We start from the raw sequence: 26,280 nt of genomic DNA, 5'->3' as shown, positions 1-26,280 counted from the left end.
CCGCTCCATTATAATGATTGCTGGGTCAATAGGCCTGCACCTGGAGTCAAGTGGCCCGCCTCCGTAAGCCTTCACTGCCGCCAAGATCCTGTCTTGGTTTTTTATTATTGTTCTCACGCTGGTTTCATTCACGTCGTAGGCCTTGGCGATGTCCACATTCCTCTCCCCTTTCTTCTTCCTCTCAATAATTTCTAGCTTGGTGGCCTGAGGGAGGTGCCGCCGCTTCTTGGGGTTCTCAGAAGGCTTTCTAGGCATCGTGAGCAGGGTAAAATGCAGTACCAAGTGCAGAAATTTAGAAAATGCTGCAAGAAAAAAGCACCGTCCAGTGCGAATTAGGAGTGGAGCTGTGGCGGGAGAAATTTAAACAAAACATCACGTGACAACAGAACCGTTTTTAATTGGGCGGCATCACGATGACGTCATGATAGCGGGCGGGGAAGGCTACTTGATCAGAAGTTTTCATTGGCTACCATCATCATGGGAACGTCCAGTATGGCCATGTTGGACCCGGGGTGATCGTGCTAGAGTGAACTCTCCGGATTTCGCCCACTTCTCGGAGCTCTGTGTGTGTTATGCTAACACAATCGTGTTGCAGTAATTAAATCGTATTAAATAATACTAATTAATTGCTCTCCATGCTGGACTAACGCGTGTTGGACGCGAGGGTACTGTACTTTTCCAGTTATGCTAAGAAGACAAATGCCCCTGTGATTACCACATACTTCTTTTTCCCCTTTTCTTTTGTACAGGGGAATAATTATACCTGACTTTCAATCCTCTGGGACTCTACCTTCCTCCCCGGCCAATCTTCACATCTTCCACATCCATTCTACTACTATCTCTCCCCCATGCTTCAGCATTTCACCACACACTCCATCAATTCCTGGGGCTTTCCCCATTTTTACTTTCTTCATCGCTTCCACAACTTCCAGCCTACTGATTTCTTCCTCTCTTCTCACATCCCTTCGTCTCCCAGCCATTCCTCGGTCACTTATACTCGCATTACATTCATTCTCTATGTTGAACAATTCGTTGAAGTGTTCTCGTGATCTACTGATTTTTTCTCCCTTCTTCACTAGTAATCTACCATTTTTATCTTTCACTCCACAACTAACTTCTTTGGCACCCTGTCTAACTCTCTTTACCTCTTTCCAGAACATTTTCTTACACTCCCTCCACTTTACACTCAAATTCCTTCCAAATTCCTCATCCACTCTCTTCTTTCTCTTACTAATCTTTTCACCTCTCTCTTCCTTTCTACATGCAATTCTTTCTTCCATCTCTCAACTTCTTCCATGCCCCTGTTTCTCATCCACTCATTATATGCTTTCTTCTTTTGTGCCACAGCTTCTCTCACCTCTTCATTGCACCATGCTGTTCCCTGCACCCCCTTTCGTCTTCTCTCCAACCCACACACCACCTCACATGCTGCACAGATTTCTTCTGTGAATATCTTGCACACACCTTACACATCCCCCATCTGCTCCAGTCCATATCAGGGAAGGCAGTGGTGCAATCTGTAGAGAGGTGGCCTGCAGTCCTACCGGACTCAGGTTCAAATCCCGACTGGGGCAGGGAACAGTTTGAGGATTTGAATTTCATAAAAATCAGACTTTACCGATCTACCAGAAGACCCGCCGACATGTCGTAAAAATACACCCGCTAATACCAATACACCAGTCCTGTATGAGACATCTGTAGCATGTATTCAATATGGACAGTGGGTGTTAGCACCGAATTGGTGACATGTAGAGGTGTATGTATGTAGGAGGACTACTAGGCCTTGGGCTCAGGCTGTTAAGCCTATGCCCAGAGTAGGAGACAAAAAAAAAAAAAAAAAAAAAAATCGTTCCTCCACTTCCCCCTTATATTCTGCCCTTTTCATCCTCTTGTAACCTTTCCACCCTCCTTGTATGAGCTGCTTCCTCCTGTCCTTCCCTTCTTCTGTTTCTCCATTTCGTTTGGATCCCACCACCAAGTAGTGGTCAGAGATATCACTCCCCCATCCTCTATATACTCTTGCATCCATTATACACCTCATCCTGACATTCACATACATAATCAATCATTGCCTTCCGTTCATTCAGTTCACCATCCACCCCTCTCATCACTCGCCATGTATACCTGTGGATCATTTTGTGCCTGAAGAGAGTATTGGCTATCACCAACCCCCTCCTGGCACAAATTTGCAATAAAGCACTGCCATTCTTATCCATCTCTGCAGGCACACCTCACTCACCAACTACTCCATCTTCACATTCCCTATTTTTCCATTCATATCTCCAGTCAAAAACTCTCTCCCATTCCTTTCAGACTTTTCCATGCACACTTCCACATTTGTCCAGAACTCTTCTCTCACTCTGCTTGCACGATCTTGCGTTGGTGCATACACGCACACAATCACCCACAGTTTAGTTCAACTTTCAATCTTACCCGTACAATCCTTGATCCAACTAATCCATACTACCATCTGTTACAACAATTCACACTCCTTCTTTTGCCCTCTCATTCTCACCTACTCCTGTGCATATTCCCCATCCATACTCCCATTCTCTCATATTCTCACTTCATCATTTAGTTTCAGTTAATCCACATACATTCACTTTCGCACCCTCAAGCACCTGAACAATCTCTCTCTCTTTCACCTCATCATTTGCATCCCTTACATTCCATGTAGATATCCGTACCATGTCCTTTGTTCTGTCCTTAGTCGTCACCTTTTGGTCAGTCCTGGTCCGAGGCTTCTTGTTCATATTTTTAGTTGTTTTCCGGGGAGGGGTATTAACCCTCCGCCAACTCACTTGTTATCATGTAGGGAACACGTGTTGGTTGGTTATAAGGTCACCACCCAGCGTTGTAACTTTAATGCTAGGAGTTAATATCCTGGAATGAGATTGCTAAATGTCAAGGAGGGAAGTAAAATACAGTAGGATCTCACCAATAACGACCGACAATAACATTTTTGGCAGTAATGGTAAGTTAGAATAGATACCCAGTTCCTATGATAACGTTTGGATTCACTTGAATAATGGTTATTCATGAATGCCAAGTTGTTCTATAACAAATATCTCCATAACAAGATGAGGAATGAAACAGACAAACAAGAAGAGGTGAAGGAAATCGCCGAAAATGTGAGCAGTAGCGAGGAGGAGATGGAGGATCCTCCTCTCACCACCTCCCCTGACTCGCCTGCCGCCATCCCCTCCACCTCCACTGCCCCGCCTGACTCACCAGCCGCCTCCCCCTCCACCTCCACAGCCCCGCCTGCCTCATCTGCTCCACCTGGCATACCTGCAACCCTGACCATAATTACTGTTGCTGTATTCTGGATGAAATAAAACATTCAAAAGGCCATAAATTCTTCATCAAAGCCCAGAATAATACGGCATTGGCAACTGTTAACCCTTTAACCGCGGGTGTCATCCCAGAATGACATTGCAAAAACTGGACCAAACCGCGGGTGTTATTCTTGAATGTTTGTGAATATTTTGAATACTGCGCGTATTTTCCATGCGCCAATTGTTTCAAGGGAGAGTAGCTATTAAGTTCTTTCACTCCACCCGACCCCCACCTCCCTCCTTCCCCCCCCGGGCCCCCACCTCCCACCCCCTGAGTCCCCCACCCCACCCCTGACCAAACACGCATCAGTATCTGTCCAGCTGTGTGAGTGACAACACTGCTGATGTGGCAGTGAAGTGCAGGCAATTACAGTGCCTTTTACCTTCCTCATTGAACACAGAGTGGGTGTTTATCGTATGTGCAGTGTTCATATATGTTTATAGTATTATTATCAGAATGAGGTTGGCATTTGGTAATGGTGTGTGAGCGAAAAATAGTGATTACAACACCGCTGATGTGGCAGTGAAGTGCGGGCAATTACAGTGCCTTTTACCTGCCTCAGTGAACACAGAGTGGGTGTTTATCGTATGTGCAGTGTTCATATATATTTATAGTATTATTATCAGAATGTGGTTGGCATTTGGTAATGGTGTGTGAGCGAAAAATAGTGATTACAACACCGCTGATGTGGCAGTGAAGTGCGGGCAATTACAGTGCCTTTTACCTGCCTCAGTGAACACAGAGTGGGTGTTTATCGTGTGTGCAGTGTTCATATATGTTTATAGTATTATTATCAGAATGAGGTTGGCATTTGGTACTGGTGTGTGAGCGAAAGTAATGGTGTGTGAGCGAAAAAGTGATTTTAGATCGCTCACTTCTAATGGCACTGCCCATCCAGTGATAGTAAACGAAATCATGACACCTACATCATTGCAAAGCCGAAGGTTAGTACTTTCTAATGGTACCTTATTTTTCGCTCTAGATTTATTCTGTGCAGAGTTATAAAGGTTTAAAGTTTGTTTACATTTTGGCTGGAACCCCCTCAGGAGAGGCCAGTCGGGGCAAAACAATGCCCGCGGTTAAAGGGTTAACCCGCCCCATCCCGACGTTTTTGGACCTTTTTTTTTTTTTTTTTTTTTTTTTTTTTTTTTGGCTCAAACATCTGCTTTTGGTGAGAAACCTCGAAAATTCATAGAGAAATCGCTCACCTGAGGTTTAAAATACCAGATTTAGGTATGAGTACTTCCTTACCTGACTGGGTTTTCTAACAGGCTGGCACCAAAGAAAACGAGTTCTATGGGAGGGTAACTATTTTATCCACTCATAAACAGTATTTATTTATTTACTTGGTATGAATTTATATGTAGTACAAGAGTATATTGGTTTTCAAACAGTAATATAGGCATTATAAGCATTGTTTCACTCACTAACTCATCACCATTCATGACCTTTTTTTTCCCACGTTACCTGATCATCATTTCTGACTGTTTCTTCCTCTAATGCTATGTAAACTTTGTCCTCCACATTGTCATCGATTGGGGAATCACTCTTGCCCTGAATGTCTTTATTGGCCAGGTCACTGGTAACAGGTGAATTGCCGAGACAATGGCGTGCAGGTGGGGGGGGGGAGGTTATGCGGTGTAAGGCATTGTTCCTGCTTGGCATCTTGTAGAGGAATAGAGGAAGGTGTCCCGTGTATACGTGCCAAAAATCACTCGCGAAAATTGAAAATTGTGCAAATTGGGGACCTTGCAATGTTCCTGCGTTAATTCACGTCGCCGGGACGGCGCTGGTTAAACAAGTGTGGTCGGCACCCCTGCCACAACTCATGTCTGTTGAGATGGAGAGAGAGCAGCCATCAGAATAAATGACTATGATTGGACTTGTAAATCAGATTTCAAGAAAATCCCAGAAACAGTATCACAGCTGAGTGAATGCCTGCCATCAGTTATCATTCCTCACTCTATTTCAGTACGCCAGCCAGCCGAGGAAGAACAACAGAGAGGGGTTGAGTAGATGATGACATTGATGACTGGGGACTTTCCTGAAGATTTTGAATTTGTGGGGCTTGATAAAATGTTGACAGAAGTAGGTGACCTTGGCACGAGAGGCAGGAGTGGGGACAAGGCCATTGAGGGGTCAGGGGGTATGTCGCAGTAGCCTCCATGCATAAGCCTCGAAACAGTCATCACACCAAAGACCTTTTTAACTCATTTAAGGTGAGTTTTATGTTACTCATGACAATTTAACAACTAATCTTATTATTTTAGCTGAAAAAAGTAGTGATAGGAGGGCTGTAAATGGGAAAAATGGGTAAAAGTCATAGGGTGGCAGCACCAATAAACCCATTATACATGTATTTTAATGTCACGCAAATAACGTTTTCGCTAATAACGGCGTTTTTCTGGCACCAATTAGATGTTATTAGCGAGATCCTACTGTATGAATAAATTGCAAATAAATTGTCAGTTGTCACAGGGGAATCAACTTATGGAATCAAGTTGTACTAAGTTTTTACTTCATGCTGGCTTACTTCACTGATTCTGTGAAGACAAGAATTTCATAAACTTTCTCATCTGTTCACAGCAGAGACTAAACACTCTTGAATGAAGTGATGATACTGTTCACCTCTGATAAAGTGTCCTTACCCCTGACAATTGATAATTAATACTAATAGAGACAGATTCTTGCTGGTGTTAACTCCTAGTTGGTGCAGGCGGATTTATGAATTACAGTGCTTCCTTAACATCCACGGGGGTTAGGTAACAGACACCTGCGTATGTTAAAAATTCGTGGATATCTGCTGTCCCCCTTAAAAACACCCCTGGACCCCCCTTAACCCTTTGGCTACAACAGCTGTGATGACAACGTACTGACTCTGCTCTTTGTGGAGAGGTAGGAAAAAAATTGTATGTTTTCAACTCGTGTTTTAACCCACTTATTGTTACTCTTGAGCTAAAAATTTGGTCAGACAAACGACAATCTTTCTACTATCGTTTGCAACAAACTGCATGTCCATAAGCATTCCAAGCACAGAGAACGATTTGAGAGGATACAATGTGTGTTTTGACAGTCTGGTGCAGGAAATAGCCCATGGGGGTGGAAATTTCTACCAAACCACAAGATTTTTTTCTGTACAAAATAGGATTACACCCACGTTACCTCATCACAGTAATTGCAATAATAATAAAAATAAAACACTTCTAGCCAGTCTCCTACGATTCTGTTATGATATTCCAGTGTTTACGTTAGACATTAGCGAAACAGTAACGATGTGAGGAAAATCATTACAAACTTGATCAAACTTCATGAATGACCTTTATTACCATTTACTTTTATAAAGCTTATTGATATAATGTCATAAGTCATTTCATAGCTTTGCAACCTCAAAAATGTTCACGGGCTAATGCGCTTAGCATCGTGATGTCTCTGATTATCGCAAAACTATCATTAAATCACTTGTATTTTATCACAGTAATTCACAATATAATATAAAATACCACTTTCAGCCACTCTCGTATAATTTTAGTGCAGTTTGGGTGTGTATTGCTTCGTATTATTTACGAGATAGAGAGAGAGAGGAGGGGGAGGGCAGCAAACCAGTTTAGACCAGCTCATCTAGGGGTGGGAGGGCAGCACAGTGGTTTAGACCAGCTCATCGAGGGTACATGGAAGAAAAGAAATACTCCCAGCCCTTCCTAACTTTTCCCCCAGATGAATAAATGGCATTAATAAATGAAATGGCCAAAAGGAAGAGTGTTGTATTTGGTTCACTGGATAATGCCATTACTAAAGCAGTCATGAACTGTGCCTAGGATAATTTACATTTGCAGCGAACAGTGTCAGCAGAGTTCAGCGAGATAAAATGCTTTAGTGACTCCAGCCATGGTACTGTATCCACCTGCGGATATTTAAAACTGTTTGTTATATCCACCCACAGATATTTAAAACCATGTACTGTATGTTAAAAATGTGGATGTTAAGGGATGACTGTAATATGAAAGAACTGGCTTAACCACCAGTTGTGATTACTATAAGTTGTGCAAATTGGGAGTAACAAACTAAAGTAAGGACAATATAGAGAAATAAAACACGATTCTTACACTTAAGCAAGCCCAAAGAAAAGAACTAATTTAGTAATTACTGCAGAAACAAAATGAATTCGTACGTTACAAGATAACAAACGCATAATCACTCACTCACACAGTCAGTCACACTAGCTAATAATCTTAAGCCTAGAAAGAAAACACTGGTCAGTGGAGAAAATGGAGTCATGGCTGCAGAGAGACTGGACGGCACTGCTACTCGGCCATTGCACTGCGCATTGCTCGTGACGTCCACTGTTGCCGATCACCAACTCGGTGGGGAGATGTGAGGGTCGTACAACTGCTAGAGACTGGGTGATAAGCTGTAAGATAGGGGTCTTCACTGCTCAGCACTGTTCTCAGATCCTCCTCCCGTGGTGACACTACATCAACTAACTGATGTTCTCATGCCGGCCACACAGAGCAAAAATAGTGCTCACTGGAAGTAGGCATGGCCTAGCTTAACAGCTAGAGAGGCAAGGTGGAAGAACAATAATTACACAAAAATTATCGCTCAGTGAAACATACCCGGTATTGTCTATACGTAAAAACAGTCACTAATGATACATGATGAATGTTATGAGAAACTCTGTTTCAAATCTGAGTGCACACACAAGGAGTTAACTGACCGAAGTTCTGTGGGGTTTCAGTATTGTTCAAGAGTTTCCATAATAATATACAAAGTGAAGAATTGCCATAATAATATGATCTCGTGAATTTGTGACAGAAGGGGAAAGGATACTCAAATTTGGGGTGGCTATAACATGATTGTGTGCAACACGCATTGTAGGAAAAGGGAGAGTAGGTTGATTACCTACAAGTCTATCTATCTATTGCCAGACGCCTCAATCATGTTTGGGGTGGCCACAAACAAATCGCCTCCACATCATCCTGTCCCCCCCCATTTCATTGCCCTGCTTCCAACTCACACCCCCCTCTCTCATATACCTCTCCACCCCATCCCTCCATCTCATCCTCGGCCTCCCCCTCCCTCTTCCCCCCTCCACCTCACTCACATACATTTTCTTCGTCAGTCTTTCACCCTCCATCCTCTCCACATGGCCTACAAGTGTAGGGGAAATAGTAGCCAGATTGATTACTTCCTGGTCAGGAGGTCTGATAGCAGGTTGGTGATGGATGTTAAAGTTATAGGGAGTAAACTGTGTTTGCAGTAACACATATTACTATACGACATGGTGCTTAATGAGCAGGTGGTGAAGGAGCTATGCACCCAGAATGAAAAATCTGAAAGTTGAAAAAGTAAGCAGTAAGGGGTGCCTTCTATAGTGAGATGAGTTGAATGGTGGCTGAACTGGGAGCTGTTGACAGAAGTGTCAATGAACAGTACAGATCTCTCAAGAACAATCTCCTGAGAGTTACAGATTCAGAGTGTGGTTGGACAAGGGAGCCCCCAAGACATGAAACATGGTGATGGGGTAAGGATGTTGAAGCTGCAGTTAAGGAGTTTTAAAAAGAAGGCTTTTCTAGGAATGGAAAGGGGTGGTAACAAAGAGGAATACTTGGCTGCCAAGCACAGGGCTAGAAAAGAGGTATACAGGGGAAAATCTGAGTCTCAGAGACATTTACTAGATAGCCTAAATAGTGCTGAAAGGAAGAATATGATTTTTAAGGTAGCACATCATATGAAGAGCTCCCTCAGGCCACCAAGCTAGAATTCATCGAGAGGTAGAAGAATGGGGAGAGGAATTTTAAAGGATTTATGAGGGAGGTTGAGGAGGAGCAGCAGCCATTACCCGCTAGTGACGCTAGCAGCCATCCTCCAGGGACCAGTAGGACTACCTACAGTCTTGGATATCACCTTCCATTCCCAGCAAGCCCACCAACACTATCCTAAAAGGATAGTTATCATTCATAGTACAGTACCATTTATTATAATTACAGTAGTACCAATATATGTATAGGTATATGGTAGGTATTTAGGGTGACTTTCCCTAGGGTTGCTGACATAATTAATTTTTTCCCATAAGCTCTGTTGTTTGTCCAACACGTTTTTGGTCCAACACGGGACCTATGCATGACAATATTACCGTGTTGGACGCGAGGGTACTATATATATATGTGTATATGTATATATATATATATATATATATATATATATATACTGTATATATATATATATATATATATATATATATATACATGTAACTTGCAATACTTTGGTGATAGAAACTCTGTGTACAAACAGCTAGTTAAGGAGTTTATTACGAGCTCTGACAAAAATAGTCAGCCCTTCTTGAGTGTGTGCTCAGAACTGACACAGTAACGCCTTCACCCAGGCTTGGGCTCTGGGAAAGCGTGCTAGGTCAGCAAGTTTAGTGGGGGCATGTATGCATTGGGGGGGGGGGGCATATATACATCGTGGGTAGACATATTGTAAGGGGGGTACACTACTCCCCTGGGTAGCTGAGATGGTGTCTCCTGACACCAGGAGTTATATGGTGTTTGATTATATTACTAAGGCAGGGTCGGGGAGGTTTGTACAAGGGATAAGTATGATACAGGTGCAATAGGGGAGACATGGCCATGTTTAGAGGAGGTAATTAGAAAGATATATACATATAAGATATACAAGGATTAATTGATAGGTATGTGCCCAGTAAGGGTCGAAGGTATACTGTACATAGACATAATGGGGATTATACAATAATATCTTGATACATGATAAACAAGGAGTAGATATGAGGGTTTTTTGTTTTTCTTCATTCATTTTTTTTTTTTTTTTCTTTTGTTAGTTTCTGTAGGATACACCATCACTCAATAATGCATTAAAGAAATACCATCATTTTCTAGTAGGAAGAGTTCTGTTCACAGTTTGGTTAATTGTCAGATGGCATTGGTAGTCACAGAATGTGAGGGCACTAAGTACGGGGAGTTTCTACGTCGTGTGTAGGTTGTACTATGCCTGGAGCGACTCTGATTTCTTGGAGTCGGTGTTCCATTTTCCTGACACAACAATGCACTGCACATATGGTGAGTAGAAAACCTATGAAAGCGATAACCACAGGGGGAAACACATTTGTTGGATGAACCCATGAATGGCTGAAGGTCAGAGAAAATTGATCCATAATGAAGTCACTGTCATTGAGGAATGTTAGCATGCGCAAGTTAGGGGAGGTGACGGTAATGTTGGCAGATGGTAGGGTTGAAGGCATGTTGATTGGTTGAAAGATGTCATAGGAGTGTTTACGGACAGCTTGGTGATAGCGAGTGGCGTAAGTGATGACGGACTCTGATTTGACGGTACAATAGTCTGGTGCTTTGTAGAGACCACTAGCGGGGATGGATTGAACCGAAGAACCAGGACACATGATTGTGACAGAGATGGGAACAGCAAAGAAGTAGTACTGGACATGGTTGAGGTGAGCAAGGTGGACTGGGAGTTCAGGAGCTGGTACAAAGGAACAGGCCGAGTAGATGGAATGGTTGCGAACTAAAGCAGACTCACAGGGTGTAGCGCTGCTAGGGAAGATGGCGAAAAGGTGGGCAGCACAGAGACGAGAGGTCGGAGTAAGGGAGGAACATTTCTGGAGGTCTGTGGAAGAAAGGAAGGCAACTGAAAGATGATCATGGGAGAGGAGGAAATATTCTGAAGGAACAGATACCTGTAACAAGGAATTGTTGAAGTGGAAAGGGAATGGAATGATGTGGAAAAGGTTAAAAGTTATGGCAGAACGGAGAGGAATATGGATGACGACGTATTTGGTGAGAAGAGTGTCTTCGAGAACAGGATAATAATATTCGAGGGAGGAGTAGGGGAGGACCTGGGATTGACCAAAGGTGGAGTGAGCCCATTCCAGGACAGAACGGAGAGCTGAGACAGGTACTAAGTCGGCAGTGACATGTCCATTTATAGCATCGACCAGGATACGAACCAAGGTAGAGACTTGAGACAGGAGAGTCAATGGCCAGGTGGAGATTATCCATGTTGAGTTTGAAGTAGAAGAACTGAGAGATAACACTGAGATCTGAAAGGTGTCGTTGTAAGATATCGGTGAAGTTGTTTAGAGTGGACGTTACTTCATTTAGGTGGGCCGTACTCTTCTGTAACATAGTGTGTTGGATTTTGACGACTCGGCGTTGGGATTCTAGGGCTGAACAGATTTGAAGCCAGAAATGTCACGGGCTGTAGCAACGCCAAACAAGCCACTTAGAATCTCACCTCTGAAGTCGAAGAGACCTCGTTTCACACGAGAATGACCAACGGGTGTCTGAATGGAAAATATGTCATTGAGCTCAGTGAATTTGTTACTTATGTATTGCAATTGCCAGGAGAGTGGTAGGAAAAGGTTATAGAGATACTGATTTGGGTTGTGTGTCCCCATGATGGCCGTGAGATTCCGTGGAGCTGGTGCATGTAGGCAGGTAGGGCAATGGCTACGTTGGCCCGGAATGCAAGATTGTAGCGCAGGGAGACTACCTTGCCTCCTGAGCCGACCAAGGCCCCGGGACGTACTCCACCATCGTCCTGACCCGACCTAGACCCCAGGAGGGTCAGCACTGCCAGCTGGTAGATCGCTAACATCGTACCTAGAAAATCAGGGTAGAGTTAATGGGAGAGGTCCTGAAGAGGTTGATGGGCAGAGCGCAGTTTGGACCAATATTGATTGGTTGATGAATGAGTAGGTGTAGGTGGAGATGAAGGAGACTGCGGGATAGGTGGAGATGGAGGAGATTGAGGGATATGTGGAGGGGAAGGGGGGTCAGGAGGTTGTGTAAGTGACTTTTCCAACACGAGGCCACGGGGTGCTCGCTTTAAGTCATCGACGTGGACCTATCTGGTGTCCTTAGTGGACAGGTCCTGAAGGTGAAATTTGTTGCCTTGTTGAGTGAGGACGCGGTGGGGCCCTGTAAATTTGTCATCCAACTTAGAGGAACGCGTATGGGAATGAGCAAAGACAAGATCGCCTACATTGATAGTGATAGGAGAAGCAGATTTATGTTAGCGCTGCAGCATGTCCTCTTGAGAGGAAGCCAAAGTGGATTGGACATACTGATGGATTGTCTGGAAGTTGGCCAATTTTAGTTTAACATAATCATCCATGTTGTAGATGGGTTCTGGCTTTGAGGATAAGAGAGAGTATGGGAGGTCCTTGTCAAAACCAAAGAGGACGAAGAAGGGAGATTCGGCAATGGATGCATTGATGGAGCTATTGATTGAGGATGCCACTTGGGGAATCCAGTCATCCCAGGATGAACTATGGGAGCCTAGATGTCTAAGACACTCTAAGATTTTTAGGTTGTGGCGTTCTACAAGGCCATTGGAAGCCAGATGGTTAGGCATGACATTGCACTTACTGATACGAAAACGGTGACAGATCTCATGTAGATGGCTATTGTTGAACTCTGTACCGTTGTCAGTAAGAATGGTATGAGGGGTACTGAACGGTCAAATTACATTATCTACAAAGGCACATGCAACGCTCTTCGCGGTCTTGTCGGAGAGGGGTACGAGGACACAGTAGTGGGAGAAGTGGTTGACCGCTACGAAGTAGTACTCAGCGCAGGATTCCGTGAGAGGTAGTCTTAAGAGATCGATTGAGACAGTTTCCCATGGTCGTGACGGGATTGGGTATTGTAAGAGCGGTGCAGGTAAGTCGGTTGATCCTTTGTGGCGGTGGCAGGAGAGGCAAAAGTCACAGTGGGCATTGATATCGCGGTGCATGGTTGGCCAATAGTATTTGAGACGTGCTTGGCGCAAGCATCGGTCTTTACCCGGATGGGAAGCTTGAGGGGTATTATGACCAATGTGAAGAACCGTTTGTATCAGGGCAGTGGGGACAACAAGTTGGCGTACTTCGCGATTGGGCATGTCTTTTCCTGTTAGTAGTGTTTTCCTGTACAAGAGATCATCATCTAGCATGAACTAATCTAGTGATACTGGCAGAGTAGGTAAGGTCGAGGCATCGCCAGATTCTAGGAAATAAATGACTTTGGACCATATGGGGTCTTGGTGCCGAAAGTTTCGAACAACTTCTGATGTTAGTGTAGTGTTTTCAGTTACTTCGGGCTGCAGTGATGTTATAGCTGCTGCTACGTGACGTGATAGTGTGTCTGCGACTACATTCAACTTGCCTGGTACATATTGTAAAGTGGGATTGAAGTCCTGGATGATGACGGACCATCTAGCTAGCCTACCTGTTAGGTTGCGGTTCTTGAACAAATCACATAGTGGAAGGTGGTCTGTTTGGATATGCACTGGATAAGCATAGACTATATCTCTGAAATGTTTCAAAGACCAGACTACCGCTAGCGCTTCGAGATCTGTGACACTGTAGTTACGTTCAGCGGTTGTAAGGGTGCGACTAGCATACGCTATTACTCGCTTCCTTGGTGCTTCATCGAGTTGCATCAGAACGGCACCAAGTCCAGTGCCTGAGGCATCTGTGCAGAGAAGGAAGGGTTTGGTATAATCAGGGAATGCTAGAACAGGGGCATTTACAAGAGCTGTCTTTAGCTTTTGGAAAGCCTGTGACTGGTCGTTAGTCCAAACAAAGGACACATTCTGCTTGAGTAAGTGGGTTGGAGGAGCGGCGATCTTTGCATAATCTTGTATGAATCTACGATAATAGCCACTGAGGCCCAGGAAACTTCGTACAGCTTCGGTAGTGGTAGGTCTTGGGAAGTTAATAATCGCTTTAGTTTTATCTTCATTAGTATGAATGCCTTGTGCATCTACGACATGGCCTAGGAATTTGATTTTCTTTCGCAGGACGTCACATTTACTGAGATTGATTTTCAGGCCTGCGAGCTGGAAGCGTTCAAAGACTTGCTGGAGCTTGGTAAAATGGTCGGGGATGGATTTACTCACAACAGTGATATCATCTAGGTAAGCAAAAAGAGAGTGTCCCATCATACCGCTGAAGACTGAATGGATAAGTCACATGAACACGGAAGGAGCATTTCTCAGACCAAAAGGGAGTCTCTTAAAATGAATATGTCCGGAAGGGATGCTGAAGGCTGTAACTGGGCGAGAGGACTCTTCCATTTCGACCTGCCAGTAACCACTGAGGAGGTCTAAAGATGAAAAGACTACGTTATTTTCACCAAGGGATTCTAGCAAATCAGTGAGGACAGGTAACGGGAAATGGTCTGGAACGGTGACAGAATTGACCTTACGGTAGTCGACTACTGGTCTAAAGTTGCCATCCTTCTTTGGTGCTAAGAAAAGTGGGCTATTCCATGGACTGACGGAGGGTTCAATAATGTCCTGGTCTAACATGTTCTGTACCATATGATCTGTTTGCTTTCTCTGGCTGTGAGGAAATCGATACGCTGGTATGTAAATCGGCTGAGTTCCTGGTGGTAGTTCAATCGTATGTTTGACAAGGTCTGTTCTGCCCATCAGTTCACCGGCTAAGGCAACTACGTTTCTGTACGAGGTCAGAAGGTCGAGGAGTTGTGGCGTATTTTCTGGGAAATCCGTGCAAGTGAGTTGTGAGAGCATATTGGGTGAATATGTCGGCGCAGATCCCATAGAGTAAATAGTACATACATGCGTACTATCATCAGTCTGAATAGTAGGAATTGAGGAATCCTGGCACACCTTTACGGCCGCTGGGTATACTAGGAAGTCTCCAGTCTTTACACCACTTTTAAGTTTTAGTGGAGCATTTGTGACATTGAGCAAGTACAGGTAGCATAAACTGTCCTCTAAGACTGTGCACCATGCTAACTCATAAGTCAAGCCATTCACACAACACGTTTCAGGTAGTGTTAGTACATCCACTCCTTCTTTCGCACCGGCAATACAAACAGAGACTTTGGTGAACTCATGCGGTAACAAAATTGTGCACGTATTCGTTACTGCACGTTTCGTCTCTGCGTGTTGGAGAAGATCATTCACACTCTGTGAGGTAGGTAACTGAGACATGTCTGAGTCAGCGATAGTGTTGTCGGGAGAGGAGGTAAGAACCATTTCCGAAGGCTGAGAGGATGTATCAGTAGACATTGAGGAATTTATGTCCTTGCTCGCAGTCAGTAAAGGAATGATCTCTGTATTCTCAGATGATGATAGTGGTGGTTTGGGCTGGTCTGGACTTTTTGGTAGTGGTAGGGACAGAGGTAACTGAAGGACTGATTTGATCGTAAGAATTGGACGGGGACATTCCATACTGTATACTGGGAATCCAGAAATGTCTATATTACCACAGGCAGGTAATAATGCAATTAAGTGTTGTGCCATGGTGGAGAAACCAATAAGGGCATCTGCGGGATATTGCAAGTCATTAGTGACATGAAATTCATTTGGGGTAGGGGGCAAATCTCTGTGTAGTTTGACTTCTAGGGTGACTCTTCCCTAAACATTAAACTCTGTGCCTTCGACACCACATAGGCAAATGTCTGATGGTTCTAGGACACTGTTGTGGTTGTGATGTCGTTGAATAATATGTAAGGAATTGTCGGAGATCTGATTGACTATAGATCCTGTGTCCAAGAAAAACGACGTTGGTATGTCATGACTGCATCCGAGAATGAATAAACCCGAGGATGTTATGGGACCAACGTGGTGGATGGGGAGTTGGGTTTCTGGTTCTACATGATATTGGGCCGATACGGGCGCGGCGCTTCCCCTGACTGGTGGCGGTTGAGGTAACGACATTCCTCAGTGGTGTGAGTCGTGCTGGATTTATGGTACTTGCACGTACGACAACGGGAGTGGGAAGGCGTACGCTGTCTGGTTTGGGAGTGAGGACGTCTGTATTTACGGTCGCAACTGGATTCTCGATGTCCAGGATGACCACAGTGCCAGCAAAGAATCGAAGATTGTCTGTTTCTCGGACACTAGATTGATCACGACCTGCGGTAGGAGAACGATGCGTGGCAGGTCTGCCACATGAGGTGGAACGGGAGCGAGATTGGTCTGGGATAGTGGAGGTGTGACAGACTGAGGAGGCCTAGGGTTGGGTGGTGCCCTGACGCGTGTAGTTCGAACCTGTTCTTTCATGAATGGCTTTAGTGACCTGAATAATTTTATATCCTTGATTGAAACCTATTTTCAGGGCTAGCTCTCACTGTGTAGGAGTAAGCCAGTGAAGGAATCTCAGGTAACCGATTAAGTCAGCAAAGTTGGTGAGTGAAACCACTGGAACGCCATTTTTGTCTTCTAACCATTTCATGCCTACCAGTAATTGGAGCATCTTGCTACTAGTTGCTTTCATGGCAGCGGCAGCTTCGCGGAGCTTGGCATGTTGCGCTGGGACCCTTAAGTCCTCATCTAGTTGGTTGAGGAGATTAATGAAACCCATGAGAGACGCTGTATTTGAATGCTGGCAACAAAGGCTGATGAGTTCCTTACGAAAATCAGCAAAGGTAGTAATGCTATCGAAATGTCCTGCACTGATCGTGGATCTGATGTCCGATTTGCCGTGGTGCAAGCGACCCATGAGGTAAGCTACTTTGAGCGATTCATCGGTAATCTGCCGATTGTGGATATCAGTTTCTACTTTTCTGAGGAAATCATAGACAGACCAAGTTGGGTCCTGGCCGATAAATTTGGGATGATTGGCATCGTCGAGATAGATAGATTGTGGAGGGGTGGCCATGGCTGGAAGTGCGGAAGTGGCGGAAGGAGAGGAGTGGGAGAGAGAGAAGGTAGTGGTAGTTAAGGGCGAGCAAGACGGGGTATGAAGTGAGGCAGGAGAGTGAACGTTAGGGGAAGGAGTAGAGGAAGAAGAAGGGAGTGTAGAGGTAGGGGTAGAGGAAGAGGTATCTGGATTTACGAGTGTAGGATGGGTAGTAAGTGGTTCTGCGGGAAGTGAAACGGGAGTCTGAGGTACAGGTTGGTGGTACTCTTTGCCACTTCTTAAGTGAGTGATCGTGTTAGAGTCGGCAGACGGTGTATGATCAGGTGATGTTTCTGGGTCGAGAGGGCTGGTGTTAAGCAGTTAATGGAAGATGAGATGAAGGAGGAAGATGGATATGTAGGTGGAAATGTATAATATAAAGATGAGAGAATGTAATACATGAGTAGGTGTGAAAACGAATGAAGGTGAGAGGATGGAGGGTTTAAATAAAAGGCGAAGGATGAGATGGATAATAAATAACGTAGGTGAAAATGAAAACGGGATAATGGAAGTGAGATGGAATATTTACAAAATATCCAATCTGTAGAGAAAATTGAGGATAATCTCTATAGAAAGGTAAGGTATACTATAGTTACACAGTAGAGACGGGATTGACGAGATGTATGACGTGCAGGTGTGGCTGGGCGTAGCGGGGTTAGGGCGGGGCAGCGCTGGAGGGACAGCCGGTCGGAGATGATAGTGGCTGGGGACGAGACTGAAGCGATATGTTGGAGTCTTAGAAGATGCGGAACTTCTTGCTGGGCTTAAGTCGAGATGGGAAGAGATGCTCCGATGAGTCACCAGCAGGGAGTTGCGGTCCTAGGAGGCTCACTTAATTCAGACCATATGTGAGGGCAGGGTTTGGCGGCGTCGGGGCTGGTGGTGGGGGTGAGGGCAGATGTTGGTACAATGCAGGTGTAGAGCTGTTGAGTTGCAAATTCAGAGAATGGCGGTGGGCAGACAGTGATAAGTGGCACCGTGGGGGCAGGATTTATGATGAGTTTGGAACAGGTGCTGGGAACAGGTGAAATAGGTGCGTAGGTAGGCGATGGTGACACTTGCGGTCAGGAACAAGGTGTGTGGGTGGGGTTGTTTGAGAGGTGAGCACTGGTGAGAGAAATTGTACACCTGGAGGCACAGCCGGTTATTACACCACGAGAGGCACTGAGGAGGGGTGAGGCTGTGAGATGCGAGGCGTCGTGTATCTGTTGGTGTCACTAAATAGTGTAGGAGGCGGTCAGAATCTGATGGTCTGAAACACCGCTGCTACCAAATGTAACTTGCAATACTTTGCTGATAGAAACTCCGTGTACAAACAGTCAGACTCTTTATTCAGCTACCATTAATAATGCCCTCTCCAGGCATCTTTAATTGCCTCGCAGCCCACCACAGCTTTTCTTTCATCATTCTTCACACTCTGCTAACCTATGTTATGCCTGTTCCTTGTTTTCCTTCTTCATCTGATTTGCCACCTTAACCCGCCCCGTACCAACCAATTTACAGTATTACCAAACTCACCCCCAAAACCCAACAATTTTTTTTTTTTTTTTTTTCCCTCAAGCCTCCACTTTTGGTGAGAATGGAAAATCACCAAAAAAGTACTTACCTACGCTTTTAAGTAGTTGGGACAGGTGAGCCTCCGCGCACCTGGGGCTCGTACTCTGTGGGGGCGCGGTGCAGCTGCCACATTTTCTGTGGTGGGGTAAGTATTCGAAACCACCCAGGATACATAAATATACATTTATTTGGTCAAAATTTACATGTACTGCAAGAAAGTATTGGTTTTCAGACAAAAATATAGGCGATGTAAGCGTAGGTTCATTATCGGAACACCTGAGAATCGCCGATTTCTGGCACAGTTGACACCCTGAGACTGTTGTTTCAACTCACATTCTATTTCTCAACATACATTATAATATTCTACACTCATTATACTATTTTCAACTTTCTACAACACTTTATCACACATTGACAGGCCTTACTATTATAGTGAGCATAATATTATCACATATCGACATCCCCTACTGTTATACTGAGTGTGATATTCTCACAGGCACACAGTATTACATTTTTATTTTCAACTTCAAGTATAGTTTTCCACAAAGATTATACCAATATATTGACAGGCTTTACTATTACAGTGAGCGTAATATTATCGCACATTGACATGCTTTACTATTGTACTGAGTGTGATATGCTCACAAGCACAGTATTATATTTTTATTTTCAACTTTGAGTATAGTTTTCCACAAAGATTATACCAATTTTCAACTTCTGTAACTGTTATCACATATTGACAGGCCTTCCTGTAACAGTGAGCATAATATTATCGCATATTGACATGCCTTACTATTATACTGTGTGTGATATTCTCACAAGCACACAGTGTTATATTCTATTCTTCAACTTCCATTATACTTTTCCACAAAGATTATTACCATTTTCCAACTCTCTGTAATTGTTATCACATATATACATAACTTAGTATTATAGTGAGCATGATGTTCTCACAAGCACATAGTATTATATTCTGTTCTTCAACTTCCATTATACTTTTCCACAAAGATTATTACCATTTTCCAACCTTCTATAATTGTTCTCACACATATACATGACTTAGTATTATAGTGAGCATGATATTCATGCAAGCACACAGTATCACATATTGACTGGCCTTACTAGAGTGTGCATACATACACACATTATCGGGGTGTGGAGGAGAGGGTGGTGGGGGTGGTTGGGGAGGTGGAGAGCGGCGCCCTTCCCTGCTCATGCTTCATTTTCCTTTCCCTTTTCCTTTCCCCTTCCCCTTCCTTTTCGTCCCTTTCCCCACGTCACGGGGCTGTGGGACAGAAGCACGGGAGCTCCCTGCCTGCCGCCACCACTTTCACTTTCCACACCACTCACTCCTGCCCCTACACTGTCGCCTTCCCAAACAAAACAACAGGCCCATACCTTACACGCCTTTTCGCCCCTTCTGTTCCATGCAGCGGGATCCGTTCTGACCCCAACCACATGGGAACACCACGTCCACTAGCTCTGTCCTTCTCCTCGTCTGACTTTTCATGCTCTGAATGTAGAGAGGTGCGTGCACGTCCTCATGGTCTAGCCTGGCCTTCCCCTAGCTGACGATATGTAACATACCGCCGCTACCTTGGTGACGGTATCTCCTTATCACTACTGCTCATCTCCTCGTCAGGTAGCACATAGTCTTTGTGGAGGACATTGTTGTCGATTGGTGAATCACTGTCCCCAGTGAAGGCCTCTGCTGGGTAGGTGTCCAGGACGGCTTGGATTTCCTCGTCAGAGACCTTGGCGTGCCATGTCTGTCATGGGTCACTGCTAACAGGTGAGTGACCGAGTCACAGGTGAGGGTGGGTCATGCGGGGTCAGGGAGTGTCCTCACCTGGCGGTGGGTAGAGGAAGGTGTCACGCATCTATGTACCAAAAATCATGTGTGAAATATGAAAAATGTGCAAACAGCGGACCTTGCAATTGCGAAACCTACACCATACATTGTTGGGACTCACCGTGAAAACAAGTTGCAACGTTGCAATGTGCATCGTATGTTGTGGGTACGGGGCGGATTAAATACCACATTCATTTTGGCACTATTTATGTTATTCAGTAAAAGTCTGAGACTCAGATTTTGCTTGTATACATCCTTTATGGTCCTGTGATTGGCAGCCAAATATTTCTTGGTTACCATCCCTTTCCCGTCCCTGGGAAAGTCTTGTTTTCTGCAGCCTCTGCACTCTCATTCCACTACTATGTAAACTACATGCTTGGAGGGCCTCTTGCCCTTCCACACACACTGAATCATCTCCCTGTTTTCCCACCAGCCTACTCAAAGCAGTAGGTTGGTTTTTCAACTTCTGTATATTTCTTTGGGTGCATAGGTCCTCTTCATCACCACCTGCTCCTTAACCCATTCACTGCATCAGTGTTTGTTTACATGGACATCCCGTGTGCGGCAATTTTAAAATATTTAGAAAAAAATATTTGAAAAAAATAATATTGCCAAAAGATAGAGAAAAAAAATCCTGTGTTCAATGGTATATAACACAATATAGCAAACAAATAAATGACCTCTGATACAGGTCCGTGAAGTAATAAATATTCCCTGTGCTGTGGTACCAGGCGAACGATGTGTTATGGTTGCACTGTGTCCTCAGTGTCAATCTTGCGATCAGATAAGGTGTAAAACAGCATCTGAACCATCCTTGTCATCATCTAACAACAATTCACTATCATTACTAAACTCATCCAGTGATTTCATCCAATATTTGCTTGGGCTACTGCTAGAGGCGGCATGGAGAAGGTTTCGTACCTTTACCTTCGGCATTTTGTAGGTAACTGAGCTGAGCTCTGCACCTCGTAAAAATACATAATCTATGTATGGCATTATTCTATAGGGTGCCTTGAATTGCTAGCTGATTTATTTCGTCCCATTTCTGATGGCGGAATTTTTGAAAGCAGGAAATCATATATGATACAGCCGCAGTGAGAGCCATTTGGACTCAAATATCATATATGATACAGCCGCAGTCAGTGGGTTAAGAACCATGTCATATATCAGTAATTTGTGTTGCTGGACATGATCTTCACTCTCTATAACTTTAATATCCTTTACTAACTTCCTTTTGGCCCTCCTGACCAGGAAATAGTCAATCTGACTACTATCACCCCTTGACTTATGCAGTCAACTTTCTCTCATCATAGAATTAGTGTTGCATAGAATTGTGTTCATTGCCTTCCCAAACTCAAGTGCTGCCTTCCTCAAATGCTGCCTTCTTCATTCCTTGTGCCGTATGCATAATCCCCATGCGCTCCTTCATATTCTTGAACTGCATCACCTACATGACCATTGAAATCTCTGTTCAAAACTACTATCTCATCTTCAGCCATTCTGCCAACCACATAGGTGAAGGCCATTCTAGAATCTTTCTTATTCTACATCATCCAAGCCAGCGTCTTCATCATCCAAAGCATCGTGTGGAGCATACACCAATATAACTTTAATCATGAATTTACCAAATAATACTTCCATTGTTATAATCCTTTATTTTCCACTCATGACATTCATGACATTCCACCCATTTCTTCTTGACCAGCTCGCCAAACCACTGTGTCTATATCTGTCAACACTTCCCTTCCAAATAGCTTATACCTGTAGTGCCACCTGAGGGTCATTTTCACTGACCATCCCCTGAACCTAATTTCCCGTAGGCATCAGGCATCCACCCGTTTCTTGCTCAGGCTCCACCACTTCCCCTTCCTCTTTACATTTCACACTATCCACATTCCAAGATGCCTCTCTGAACCCCCTAGTGATTTGGATTCCACAGGGTAGAGGGAAGAACACAGTCAATAGTAGGGTCCAGATGAGAGGAGAAATAATTAAGGGGGATTGACAGTTTGAGGTAACTGAGAGCTGTGTTGTGTAAACTTGGCAAAATAGAGAATAAAGTTAAGGTAATGAAACGTCAGGGGAGAGCTCAGTTATATCTTGAAGGGGAGGAGTGTTAATATGGTAGAGAGCCCTGCAGAAAATGGATTATTGCAAACATGCTCATATGGGAGTCAGGCTTAGGCACTGAGTGACAGAGAACTGTTTAGGTTGCGGAATACAAAAATGACTTATTAGAACAGCAGCAGGCATGGGGAGGGTGAAGGGTTTAAGAGTGGGTATTATGGAATGGAAGGAAAAGGTACACAAGGGAGGTTTGGGATTGTTTAGTGCATAAAGTGGAATACATTGAGATGGTGTGGACATGTACAAAGAATGCTCATAGATAAGCTGCCAAAGAAAGTTTGTGAAAGATCACTATTCGTAGAGGCAAACCTTATGTGCTATAAAAGAGTAGTTTAACAATATTTTGGCAAAAAAGAAGGAAGAGGAAGAGAAGCATTTGAGAAAATGAAATAGGTGTGTGAGGGTAAAGTAGCCTGGAGGCACCTCTGTCACAGCCATCCCTTGTTCAGGGGTGCTCGGGAGAGTGCAAGGTGTCAGAGGTGGTGATGACGATAATATCTCATTCCAGGTTCAAGGAGATGCTGGTCTAATTTCAACTTCTGTTCCAGGTCCACAACTGAAGTGGAGTAGGGAAGCAGAAACATCGTGTGGTCATCAGAAAGAATAAACTAACTTCCAAGCCTGTATGGGTTCCTTCAGAGCATTGAAGACCAAGGCTTGGCTACCATGATCCAGAACTGTGAAGGTGGAAGATCAACATATGCCTCCCATAGCATTTTACCTGATAGGAAACTCAGTTCACCTCTAGGACATAAACAATAATGTGGAAGCATCAGCATGTACTGACCTAAGAGCTACTGGTATACTGGCAGACTACCGAGCATCTTTTCAGATAGTGTGCAATGTTTGCCAACTGTAGTGTGGAATGAGCTCACACCTTGTATTATTGTCCATAAGAATCTAAGCACATCCCACAAATGCTGTTCATTATAAGATATATGAATCACTTTATGTGTTTGAAGATTGAGACAGAAAAATTCAGCAGTACTCATTCTTGTTGTAAGAGTTTTGTGCGCCAACCATGAGATGTTTTAACAAAAATTGTAATGGCATATTCTGGGTTATCATCATCAGACTGTAATAGTCCATTGCAATCTACTTGAACCTGATGACAGTTAATGTTTTCCATCAGATCGTAATAAATCTACAAATTTCTTCCCCTCCAGTAGGCTGTGTTATCTGTGCCATTTTCTTTCACTCCATATACTAGTTGCAACTTGGTTACCCTCGTTGTCCACATGTTATTTGTCGTACAAAAAAAATGACTTCTGCATGTCCGCAAATTTTAAAACAGTGTTGATTGCATTTGCTTTGGTCTGTCCCCTTATCAAAGAAGCTGTGGATTTACCCTCCAAATGATGCCTAACATAATTCTTTCCCTTCCCTGCAGTCCAGGTTCATCCCAAGTTACAGCATAAGGAATTTGTAATGATTCTTAAGTTTACAGTCCAGAAAATAGAATGGGTACAACCTCCTGATTTTCTACTGACAATATTTGACATCCAGACATGTAGTATTCGTAACCTTCCTGATGGTGCTTTCCCAAAAGACCTGCATCTGATTCATATTTTTCACTTTAATTTCTTGTCATGAACTGGTATTGTCTGAATTGCCTGTCCCAGATATTAATGTTTTGAAACACACTGCAGCACCCCAGCTTTAATTTTTTGCTGTAAGTGGCTGACCATTTCTGTGCAAAAGGCTGGTGTGTTGACAGTTATGCTGCTTGGCTAGTAATGCATTCATATGTTTGCAATGTAGTTATGTGGTAATGTATGTGTTGACAGTGTGTGTTTAGTAATGGGGATATTTTGTATAGTGCAGTAAATGATGGCCATGATAAAGCTGATGGCATACTAATGGTGGCAGTGAAATGGTTGGAACTGCATAGTAGTTGAATATTGGCAGATATTAAGGAAGTTGTGATGGATGATGTAATGGAGATTGCAAAAGAGGAACCAGATGTGAAGGTAGAGTGTGAAGTGGATGAGGGAGTGTTTGTTAGTGAGAAAGAGATTACTCTAAACACAGTCACCCTCCCAGCTGAAGGGGAGAACTTCATATATTTAAAGTCTGATAAATTGTTTACTCCTAAGAACTCTCTCACCGACCACACATTAATTCATTCAGATGTAAAGAAAATCAAGTGTGATGCATGTGGTGAACTGTTTTTTGATAAATGCAGTCTCAACAAGCACTCACTGATTCATTCTGGAGTGAAGAAGTTCGAGTGTAACAAAGGTGGTGAACAGTATGTTAAAAGCCACCTCACCCACAACCTACTAAATCATTCAGAAGTAAAGAAGTTCGAGTGTAATGCATGTGGTAAACAGTTTGCTCATAAAAGCAACCTAAGTCAGCATCTACTGACTCATTTAGAAGTGAAGAAATTTGCATGTAATGAATGTGATAAACGGTTTGTGCAGAAAAGCACCCTCTCCAAACACCTACTGATTCATTCAGGAGTGAAGAAGTTTGAGTGCAATGAATGTGGTAAACAGTTTGTACGGAAAAGCAATCTTTCACAGCATCTACTGATTCATTTAGGAGTGAAGAAGTTTGAGTGCAATGAGTGTGGTAAACGATTTGTTCAGAAATGCCAACTCACTCAGCACATATTATTTCATTTAGAAGTGAAGAAGTTTGAGTGTAACGAATGTGGTAAATCATTTGCTAAGAAAGGGGACCTCGCGCGGCACCTACTAATTCATTCGGAAGTGAAGTTCAAGTGTGATGAGTGTGGTAAGCTGTATAGTGATAAGAGCACCCTTACCAAGCATCAGTTGATTCATTCAGGAGTGAAGAAGTTTGAGTGCAATGAATGTGGTAAACGATTTACTCAGAAAGGCAACCTCACTCGGCACCTACAAATTCATTCACAGGTGAAGTTCAAGTGTGAAGAGTGTGGTAAGCTATATAGTGATAAGAGCACCCTTATCAAACATATAAGGATTCATTCAGGAGAGAATTTAATTTGTGATGAACGTGGTAAACAGTTTAATAGAAAAAGGAGCCTCACCAAGCACTTACAAACTCATTCGTAGGCAAAGGGGTTTGAGTGTAATGAATGGTTAATGATTAACTGCCAAAGGTCAACTCATCAACTCACCTAGCACATACTGCTTCCCTCGAGTGAAGAAGTGTGAGTAGAATTAATATGATAAACTGTTTGTTCAGAAATGCTGCCTCATGTGGTACCTACTAATTCATTCAGAAGTGAGGTTCAGGTGTGAATCGTGTGGTAAGCTGTATAGTGGTAAGCAGATTGATGATTAGCACCTTTACCCACCACCTTCATTAAGGGTTGAAGAAGTATAATTTTGATGAATATCATAAACTCTTTGATTCCAACCTTGGTCTTACAAGGCATCTGATAATTCATTGAGGGGTACGACTGTTCAAGTGTGATGTGTATAGTAAGCCTTTGAGAACAAAACAGGAAATCGTCAGGCATGCTGCCGTTCACCAGTTGCTAAGGTACAGTCTGTTAGAGTTAATATATATATATATATATATATATATATATATAGGGTTGGTGGCGGTACTGTCAAAAACGAGGGAGAGTGGCCATGTGCATTTTGCCACAAGGGCATGGTAAGTAATTCCATCTTTTGCGGTGTTTGTGATAAATGGGTGCACAAGAGATGTAGTGGTATCAGAGGTAGACTGCAAGATAATGCTGATTTTATGTGTATGGTGTGTCGGGGAGAGCAGGTGGAGATTGTCAGGCGTGAAA

General features: G+C 43.6%; 1 protein-coding gene across 1 annotated transcript in view; it reads left to right on the top strand.

The window, feature by feature from the left end:
- Window positions 1-26,280, top strand: part of LOC145391201 (uncharacterized) — a 112,941-nt gene that overhangs the window by 33,443 nt on the left and 53,218 nt on the right. The window contains exon 2 of the mRNA XM_080265877.1: window positions 23,093-23,229. Coding sequence (XP_080122003.1) covers window positions 23,211-23,229 — 19 coding nt within the window. The 5' untranslated portion in view covers window positions 23,093-23,210. The remainder of the gene's footprint in view (window positions 1-23,092; window positions 23,230-26,280) is intronic.

Source organism: Coenobita brevimanus, chromosome 17 (genome assembly GCF_032717465.1).
Source record: "Coenobita brevimanus isolate Jiangsu-jjx chromosome 17, ASM3271746v2, whole genome shotgun sequence".
In the NCBI taxonomy this organism is placed as follows: Eukaryota; Metazoa; Arthropoda; class Malacostraca; order Decapoda; family Coenobitidae; genus Coenobita; species Coenobita brevimanus.
Note: the sequence above shows the minus strand (reverse complement) of the source record. Positions and strands in the feature narration are given on the sequence as shown.